Source organism: Nuphar pumila, chromosome 7 (assembly GCF_984573655.1).
Source record: "Nuphar pumila chromosome 7, dmNupPumi1.hap1.1, whole genome shotgun sequence".
NCBI lineage: Eukaryota > Viridiplantae > Streptophyta > Magnoliopsida > Nymphaeales > Nymphaeaceae > Nuphar > Nuphar pumila.
Genome location: NC_143255.1, coordinates 115,939,607 through 115,950,120, shown reverse-complemented (window position 1 = coordinate 115,950,120; position 10,514 = coordinate 115,939,607). Strand labels below are relative to the sequence as shown.

The following is a 10,514-nucleotide window of genomic DNA, read 5'->3' as shown; positions in this document are numbered from 1 at the left end:
TCTTTAGTTGCTAATTTGCATTTCAACTTACACCAACCAAATCTTGCAAACAGGGCTGGTAAATGAGCCGAATGAACTGAAAAAAGAGCATTCAAGCTGAGATCATTCTTATGGCCGATCGAGTTGAGCTCGAGCTCATGGCAAGCCTGGGAATAATGAGCAGAGCTCCTGCTGACTCATTTATAAAAAAATGCATTTTTTAAAATTGAAAATAATAAAATTTGGACCCGAACATACACAGCCAAGCTCCATTGGCTCATTTACAAAATAAAATGCATTGCTTTAAAGCTGTAAGCAGTAGGTTGTAAACTTTAGACTTGATGCTTGCCGGCCAAACACTGCAGCCATCTACACTGTAAAGATATAAAATATATTTATAACGAGCCTGTATAAACCGAGTGGAGCCAGATACTCATTGTTCTTATTCAGTTTGTTGGGCCGATTTTATGAGTTCAAACGAGCTCTTTGCATACCAAACACGAGCCAAGCCACAATCATTTGTTTCATTTCCAAGCCATAGTTGCAAAGCATATCCTTCTCACTGGCTCTTGCTGGAACACCGATTCTAGGTTCTAACATACCTAGTCTTATTGAGTCCTTGTAAGACTAAGGATATCCTAGGCAAGAGAATTCTTGGTATTCAGAATTTTCATGGGGCCTGGTTCGATTGATTGGGTGAAACATATGAAACTGCAGAATGGAATTAGAGTTACAATAAAAAAAAATTATGACGAGGAACCACGATGAAAACCCCGGGTGGGGCCCCACAACCACCCTGACTTACCAGGCCCACCTCTGAAAGCTACGGACACACCCATGAACCAGTGCGGTTTATTTGATGCCTTCGTCTCAGGACCTTCACAACCACCCGACTGGCCACGCGGGAGACTGTTCCAATAAATTCCGAGAATTAGATAAAAGCAAGCACTTTTGTGTTCAACAGTCATCACCTATAGACAGCAATTTGGTTTGCTGGAAATTGCAGGCCTGCGTACCGAACAATTTTTATGACCCAGATTTCTAGGAGCCATAATTCATGAAATACCCTTTTTACTACCCATTTCCTCAGCCAAAAAAACCCTCAAAATCAAATTCCAGAAAGACAGATATTTCAATTTGGAGAACTATACAGACAGTTCTGTGCATACATTACCAAACTAAGTAGACGCCATATGTGAAAATAAAAAACGAATTTAGAAATTTTCATTTTATTTTATGGACCTTAAAATCAAGGCTTCATCGCCTATTCAACAAATTTCCAGAAAAGAAAATAATTTATTACATCATGCTTATGGCTTGAATAAAATTTAAAAAGGCAAAGAATATGATCCAAGGGAAATTTGGAACAAAGATAAGATCACAAAATAAAAATAACATAAGAATAGCAATAATCGTGTCATTAGTCCTATAAAGGAAAAAGTGAAATGTACAACGGCAGATTGCAATACACTCATCTTTTTTCCTCTCTTGTAGTAACAGGGATAACATCCAAGAGAGCACAAATATACCAAACGTCAAGTCGTTTTCGTCATCAAGATATGACTTCTGTACATGGATTAACAAGCTAACAATTCGATTAAGGCATTATTAGAATATTAAGCAGTTTCCCATTTGCCTTTTCTGTAGTCAATCCATTCATTTGTCTCCATTGATTCCAAATAGCCGGACCTTGTGCATATTTGGGAACTTAGCGATGACGAGAATAGCCAGGGCAATCGTGTTGAGGAAAAGCCAGGGATTCTGATAATCAGTTGTGTGTGAGGCAATCAGGTACCTATCAGAGAATCAACGGTCAGAAGAAACTAAATAATAATAAACATGTACATTTTTCTTGGACATAAGAATGCCAATCATAAGGTCAATAAAAATCAGATGGACGGATCAGCTGAGGACAGTGCATACATTGATTCATCTTGACTGGCATTTTGTTTCAAACAATATTTTTTCACTTCCATCCATTCTTCAGAAAATGCTTGGTGAAAATCAATATAAACAGGAATAGGATTATGAGAAAGTAAGAAAGGCATTATGGTACTCTAAAATTCAGGTCTATCGTTTTCCTATACTTAAACCACTACCGAATGTTCTAACAAGCATCATTTTTTGTTATCCTATCCTTCATTTGTGCACACTTGAGATAAATGATAGGCTAATCAAAGAAATTTAATGCAAAACACCAAGGTTGGTAGAGTGGAAACAAAAGTCACAGAGACTGGGGACAGCACAAAACAAAGCAAACACTCAAATTAGTAACAAGTGCCAGCAAAAGTATATGCATCTCTCTCTCTCTCTCTCTCTCTCTCTCTCTCTCTCTCTCTGACATCACTTGCAGCCACTTACGATTTAGTAACCAAAAGATCTTCATAGATATTGAATGTTGCATGTGGTGCTTAGTAGTAATTACTAGATTATGGAGTGAATAGGAGAGATGCAAAGGGGTAGATGCACCCGAAGCACATGGAAAGACCAACAGGAATGAATCATCTATATTATCCTTTGGGAATATTTCATAGTGAAGCATTTCAAGCTGCTGTACACAGATTTAGTAGACATGTTACTAAATTCACAAGTCTTCAGTTCAATATTATGAAGATTCCAAACAAAGAAAATCCCTTTCTAGCTCTTGTTATGGATAAAGGAATCCAGAGTTCCAGTTACAGCATGTAGGTGCCTAATGCTTGGTAAATTACCAACAGGATGAGAATACTATAAAGACCCAACCTGTGGTGCTCCACAGATGGTGAAAAACACAAAGGAAAGCAATAGGAATGCCAAGACCTATGGGAAAGATTGCTAGAATCCATAGGTATCTGCTGAAAACTATTCCAAAGATAATACAGTCTTTTCTCTTCATATATAGTGAAGTTAGAAACAGAAAGAGAATTCACAGGATCAACATGTTAAGGTAGACGCATGGAGCAACAAAAGATGACAATAAAACAAATCTACTAGAAGACAGCTAAAATTTGTTCCAATAAAAAGAATAAAATATCTAATTCACAGCAGTGACAAGGAAGATTGATGAAATGCAACTAAAATAAATTAAAAAAACAAGAGACCCCTGAAGATTTAAAGGAGACTGAAAGATTGTGAAGTGACCCAGATTGTAGCATTAGATAGGAAGGAATAGAGAAATAAGATTCCTTAATGCTTGAATCCATGTTACTAAAAAGGCCTCGATGATGATGATGATGATGATGAACGAATGACACCAAGCAGTTAACCATTCAATCGACATCTTTAGGGCAGACAGTCGGGAATGGAAAGGAAGCATCAGAAATGTCACTAATTTCAAAAACACAAAAATGTTAACCATGTAGAAACATTATAATATGATCAAGCACCCACCCACAAATGTTCACATCAATCACTGATTAAAGGCCACTACATGATCTGAGAAAATTTGTGCAGTTGGTTAAAAGGGAATAAAGCAAACTAGGGAGATAACTAGCAAACTTAGATTCCTATAGCTCACCCAATCTTCCGGTTCCTTATAGATGCTATCATGCTGCCATTGACATTGGCTTTCGGATGGATACAACATATGCAATCATTTACATTGTCAACTATGTCACATGGGTGCGGGTGCGGCACTTTCAAAAACTTGGGTGCGGGGGTGGGGGGGTGCGGCAAATATATATATATATATATATATATATATATAGTCCAAAAGTTGGACATAAATGACCCTGGGTGCAGTCAACACACCCAGGCTCAGGTTGACTGCACCGGGTGCCACACCCGCACGCACACTTGTGTCGCATCGATGCGAGTGCAGCATCCAGTTGGCCGAGTCCCTGTGACATAGATTGTCAATTTTGGCAGTTCTAGGAACAGGGTTCCTGTTCTATCATTTAGCTTCTATGAATGAGTCAATCAGGTGCTGTACAACGCGTGGTACTCCATGAGCTTGTCAGTCTTTAACGTGGAGTTCAGTGGCATAGACCAAAACTGCAGGCCTAGTTAGTGATCTGAAGGGAAAGGCTTGGAAGAAAACCAAATAGTACTCAATAAGTTTGAGGAGATAAAACCTCCTAAATTGCCGGCGAGCAGGAAGAAAGCTGGAGTTGAAGCCAGGACACAAGCACCACATCCAGGGTGGACATGAGCCAAGATAAGCATCCTGAGCACCTGTTCCAGATCAGCTCAACGTTGTTGCTATTAGGGCAAAGATCAATATTCCTTTCTTATTATAGGTGAAGTGGGTAGCAAATATGACAGTGATAAAAAAAATGGAGCAAAACCTTGCTAAAGAACATTTCATTGATTAATACTTAAGCTTGGTTAATGGCCCTTGTTTTCAGTTTTATAGATCTATACTTGTAAAATGATATCCAATGCAAATCTAAGGTAAAATCCCATGGGAATTAGGATTCCCATCACTGAGAATCAGGCCCATGATTGAGAATCGGGTTTCGGACCACTTTGCTTCCCAATTCCTATGAATCAGGATTCCCACTTACTCAAACCACTTCTGGTAACTGTGCTGTTAGTTATATCAACTTGATCGTGTGTTACAATGCTGTCAGAACAAACCCATGACATGTGCAACATAAAATACCTAATTTCAATTTTTGACCATGCACTCTGGCTTAACAAATGATAAGAGCACATTTACCTACATATGGAATCAATCAATACTTGCACAAACTTGTGGCGACAAGACAGTAAATTTGAGTCCTTGAAAGACCATATCACCTACTACTATTACTTGATAGTGTAAAGATGAGTAAGTACTTTCTGCATCTAAGGAGATAATGTTGTTGATCAATGTCAAAATGGATTTGTCCACAAAGAAACTGATGAAATATGGACCACCAGTGAATGCAAAGAAGCAGCCAAAGTGAACAACAGGCATTACTAGCACTGGTGTACTAAAATTGCCAATTCATCATCCAGGTACTCTCTCTCTCTCTCTCAACAATAATCAGCTCGATACTAGTGGCTTTGTGTGCATGAGCTCATAGGTAATGGGATGTCCAGCACACAGGTCAAATGGGTAAATAACTTGAAAAAAAATCCAAGACCAAGAAAAATCAAGCCTAGGCCTGGGAGAGTAGTGGATTTCCAAACGGCCATTAAACCTGAGTAGGGTGGGCTGTCTGGCCAATAAATATTGACAACAAAAAATGGCATTAAAAACAAAGAGCAACAGAGATCGCTAAAAACTTGCATGTCATAAAGTTATAAATAGCTTCCTTGGTTTACTAGGCTAGTAGGCTTTGTCACATGAGTGATGGCCCTCATAGCATAAGCAAGGTTATTGAAAAAATATTTATGTATGGGAAACCATTTTGAAATGTGAACCACAACCTTTTGAAAATGAGAAAAAAATAAAAGCACATGTGCATGCACATACATGTATTAACATGAACCTAAAAAGGCCTCTCTGTTTTCCTTCACACCAACCTGCATGTAGAGACATATAGGTCTACAAGCTAGCTAAGGCCACCAAGTATTGGAATTCTTAAAGCAATTCAAAACATATATTCAAGCAACTTGAGATGAACACAAGGCAAACTTAAACCTACCCTGCGTGGATCTACAGAAGTTTGAGCAACACTTGGCCTTTTTCATCAATAAAGCAAAAGGACAGAATTAACACAATATGAGGGAAGAAGAGAAAAAAGATATGAACTTCTACACTTGATAGGGAGCAACTTCTTTTCATATGTGGCTACCTGCTAGGATATACAAGACATACAGCCACACTGTGACATTGGTGGAATTGCGCCTACACGTCGTAATCGGACAAACTAAGAGCTGATTCCCACTAACCTAAACATGTAGCTCACATCTATAAGATTAGTTGAATGAAAAATTAAAAATAAAAAATATGAAAAAAAACTCATTTGTAGGTAATGGTGACATGACCAAATGTTAACCCTATATATATATATATATATATATATATAGCAAGAGAGAGAGAGAGAGGCATGACCATATGCTTGAGTGCATAGAACAATATATACACTAATGGTTTCTAGTGATGTAATGCAGGAAATCAAGACATGCTGTCTTGAAGGGAGTCATTTTACCAATATCTGGCCTTGCTACAGCCAGAAACTAGTGGTAGCATGTTATTGCATGTAGATACCATTGGTATGAACGGATGAGTTTTTGACTGAATTTTTTACCCAATTTGTCCAAAATGCGTTATCAGGTTCGCCAAACCAATAGGATGGGATCGGCAACATCAGCTAGCATCACAAGCAAGGTAATGTGAACATATAGACACACATGCATTCCTCTCATAATATCAACAAGGCCTTATGTTGTAAGAATTTAAAATAAATACTTTCTCAAGAAACACTTGGTAACTTTTTAAAAAATTATTAAATGTATTAAATATTTGTGATATATAAATTAATTTTAAATGAATTTTGTGGAAAAATAACAACAATTTTGCAACAATGTCATTGTAAATATATGCTAGTGCCCTGATACCATCAAATATACTATATATCACCATATTTTCCTTCCTCTCATTTTTTAATAAAACCTTGAAAACATGATAAAATACTGCAACATTTGATAGCTATAAAAATACACACTTACATGTTTTACAAAAATATTGCAATGTTACTTAACATTTTATTCTATTTTTATTTTTTATATATATAAATTTGATTCTTTTAAAAACCCACATATTTAGAATTCCACTAAAAAACATTGACACTAAGGGGGCGTTTATGTGCAGCAGAAGAGGACTCCAGTCAAGGGTTTTGGCGGAGTCTTCTTCCGCTGAAACAGAATCGGACCCCCCCCCCCCCAACAGGAAAGTTTTTCGTGGAAAGAGGGGGGGTGGATCACGTTGAAAATGGCCCTCTCTTTCTGTTTGGGAGATGGAGATGTGAGGGGAGATGGGGAGTTAATAAATGCTACCTACTCCATTTACCCTCATTGATGTTTGGAAGGCAGGTTTTGGGAGATGAAAAGGGTGATGAAAGTGGAGAAGAGAGTGGAGATGAGCCTTTTTCAACTACATCCTCAGAAGGATGTAGTTGACAAGTCCACTCTCATCACTCATTTTCTTCTCCACTCCCATCATCCCTCTCATCTCCTCTCCAACACTGGCACCCAAAGAGAGCCTTAGTTAATTGGCCATTAGATGCTTGATTAAAAAGAGTATTTGGTTAGTTATATATGTAAATTCTAGTTTACACAATTATTTCTCATGCTGACAAAGAATAATTTACATAGCAAAATAATGGTGGCGCAACATCAGGGTCTACAGTCCATTAAGAATTGTGTGCTACAAATAAGAAAAAATTACAAGCAATGGTTGCAGCAGCCTCCTTAAATACCAAGTGGCCTAATACCTATCAACAATCTGATTTTGGTCACACCTGTACCTGTAGGGATAGAGGAATATCCCATCCCCACTAGAGGGGCCTCTAGTAGATCATACTTTAAACAAACTGAATTTGTAGGTTGGGAACAGAAGTTCAGCACTTCCAAAAACAAACAAGCTGGGTGATTTCTGGTGGGTGGATGAAAGAAACCCCAGAACAAAGGAGCGATTAAAGGGGGAAAATGAATCACCTTATTTTCTGATTTATGTAATTGGTAGATCCTAATATAGCTAATTTCATCACTACACAAGGAACATTTTCAGTGGAAAGGTAGCAAAGTCATAGGTTTTGACAGAAAACATGCATGCATCAGGTTATACCATAGATTGGTAGAAAGTCATAACTTTTCTATACTACTTGCACATCCATAAATGATCAACGGAACAATCATTGACAGCAATAATGATGACTAATCATTTCTTAGCTGACATGTATACATCACATAAATTTGATACTAAAGTTACCTCAGTGGATACATAAAACACATGTTTTGATATATATATATATATATATATATATATATATATATATATGGAATCCAGGTGAAAAATGCAAGTTGCAGAGATGCATGTTTAATGGTTAAGAAATATGTTAAGGACACACATAAAGATGTCATGTTAGATTAGAAAAGAATGAAAAGTTTAGACATTTGAAGTCAAATTTCCTTGATATATTATTATTTCACTGATTGTTAAAAAGACAAACAATGGTTGTATATCATAATTGACAATAGTATTTCTAATTTTCTACACACCGACCATGATGGCAGCAACATAACTCCCAGTTCTACGCATATGCTTATTTCCGTACTCATTATGATAGCAGATAGCATACTTTGAGTGCTTTCAGATATTGGGGTTCCTGGTGAAGATTGAGATTCATGATAAATTGGTTTCCTCTGAACTAGCAGTCATGCATGGACTGAGCGAAACAAATTGCTTAGCAAGAAAAAGGTTGGTGCATGAGTTACACTTTCAGAGGGTGACTATTTATCCATTTATATATTACCAACAACATATGCAAAAGAAATCAGAAACAAAGAAATTGCACCAATATCTCTATCTAATTCGGGAATTTACTTGGCACAGTATGCAAAAATCCTAGAATCCACTGTATAACACCAACGGCAGAAGAACCTCGAAAGGCAGCGCTGCAATTTCTGTATCAAGCACGCACGGCATGAGAGAAGAAAACTTACAGCACAACCGGCACAACAGTCAGAAACTTCCTGTTGCGAGTGAGCTGTTTCCCGTTATCAACCTGCTCCCACCATGTCAAGGTGTTATACATGCCCTGGTCTTCAGCAAACGGTGTGCCCTTCTTCCAATGGAAGAATTGATAAGTGACCTAATTGAAGAGTCAGAGATCTCATCAAGCCATGGAAAACAAACCTCATGTTCCAAACCAAGCATTGATCCACTGAATATACTTGATAAATAACATATGAGATACACGGATGAATTTCATCTACACGAATGCAGAAACTCAAACCTATCAGGAAATTCAAATGGTAAATTCAATAGACTCCAAATTTATATTAGCATGAACCACACAACAAAACAACCGAAACAATCACATCCGACAGAACAAATTCCACATCAAAGGATGAACACCTCCGAGAATATATGCAGATCATGTAAACATAAACATCAAGCTACCAGATTCAAGATGCGCCACAGCACTAATTCAATAAAAGAACGGGCCGCACCAAAGCCTTGAGAATTTATTAAGAAAAAAAGTTCTCGATTTGTTTGAATCTCAGGACGGCAATTCCTACGACAATCTCCTAGTGACATTTTCTCCGAAGACTAGAGATTAGAAAACGCTAATGCATTAACAAAAATGATGTTTCATATTCAATAGTTAACTACAACAGCTGTTCATGACGCACGAAAACAAGAGTGTTTTTCGCCCCGAGAAAAGCAAAACGAGCAATTGGACAAAATCGAGAAAAATTCAAAACCAGAAACCCGTACACTCAAAGAGATCTGCGATCATAACCCGAAAAAACTCGAAATCCACAACCAAAATCGATACAAAATTCCGAACCTAACCAAGCCGATCTCGTTCCATGGTCAAAAACCCACAAATCCTTGAGAGAAAAGAAACGATTGCACAATCAACTGACAGTCGCGTCTAAAAAAAAAGAAACCCTAGAGCGAAAGCCGAGAACCGGAAACGAAAACCCCCAAAATTAAAGACGAAGAAGAACCGTCGAATTGCGAAGGAAACGCGGATCGATCGGGGGCGCTTACGAGAAAATGGGAGAGGTTGACGATGGTCCAGGCCATGCCAGGGGAGCATCCGAAGACGGAGAGGACGATGAGCCAAGAGAAGAAGAGGATGAGGATGTAGGTGGTCCAGACGCCCGGGTACGTGAACCACTCGGTGTTCTTGTTCAGATCGGTAGGCTGCACCGCCTGCACGTACAGATTCCCCATCGTCATCGATCAATCAATCCAACCCAACTCTCACTTCCTCCCTTCCTTCTTCCCTCCTTCTTCTTCTTATTCTCTCGTTCTTCCTCTTATTCTTCTTCTTTGCACAGAAACAACGGCGAGAGAGAAAGAGAAGGGTTCTTGCCGTTTGTGTGGCACGGAGACGGCGGGTAGAGACCGTAGAGGAGGTGTATCGATGATGACGATGGGCAACGGTGGGCGTGATGTAATTTGTGGGCTCTGGGACGGGGAAGGGAAATTACCGTAAGGTCCCTCCCGGACTTTGGACTTTGGAGTTTGGATCGTAGTCACAGACTCACAAATCTTGTTATGGGGATTTTCTCGGCAGATGGAAAATATCGCAATAAATTAACATTTTGTTTTTTCTCGAGGGAATATCAGTGCGTTTAAAATTTTAAAAATATACCAAATTGTAAGAAAAAATTAAAAATATAAATATGAAATTAGTAATGTGATAATATCATCATAAAAACAAGATACTTTCAAAATAGAAAATATTTTGAAATATCACATTTTTTCAGGTTTATATCAGTTTTTGAAAATATCTGTGACTATGCTTTGGATTTCACGTGTTTGCTCAGGGCTCCAAGCTGGGTTTGGGACCGGACCATGTGGGCACCTCGGTCCAAGTCAGCTTAGTTTCCTGGATTGAGTTCTGCTTTCATGTTTTCTGCTCTATGATCCGAACCAGATCTGACCC

The 10,514-nt window shown here is 38.3% G+C and overlaps 1 protein-coding gene across 1 annotated transcript; it reads right to left on the bottom strand.

Annotated features, from left to right (window-relative positions):
- Window positions 1-1,353: 1,353 nt before the first annotated feature.
- Window positions 1,354-9,997, bottom strand: LOC149833068 (uncharacterized). Its single transcript, XM_090012697.1, has 3 exons — window positions 9,611-9,997; window positions 8,554-8,702; window positions 1,354-1,774 (listed from the first exon to the last, which is right to left on the bottom strand). The coding sequence occupies exons 1-3, from the start codon at window positions 9,800-9,802 to the stop codon at window positions 1,636-1,638; spliced, it is 480 nt and encodes a 159-aa protein (XP_089868823.1). The 5' UTR covers window positions 9,803-9,997; the 3' UTR covers window positions 1,354-1,635.
- Window positions 9,998-10,514: the final 517 nt, after the last annotated feature.

Bases quoted from the DNA above. Each gene is read 5' to 3' on its own strand.
- LOC149833068 (XM_090012697.1), bottom strand. From the start codon at position 9,802: ATGACGATGGGGAATCTGTACGTGCAGGCGGTGCAGCCTACCGATCTG. The intron at 8,703-9,610 runs GTAAGCGCCCCC...CTCTTCAATTAG, and splicing joins TCAACCTCTCCCATTTTCTC to GTCACTTATCAATTCTTCCA. The intron at 1,775-8,553 runs GTAAGTTTTCTT...ATTCTCTGATAG, and splicing joins ACTGTTGTGCCGGTTGTGCT to GTACCTGATTGCCTCACACA.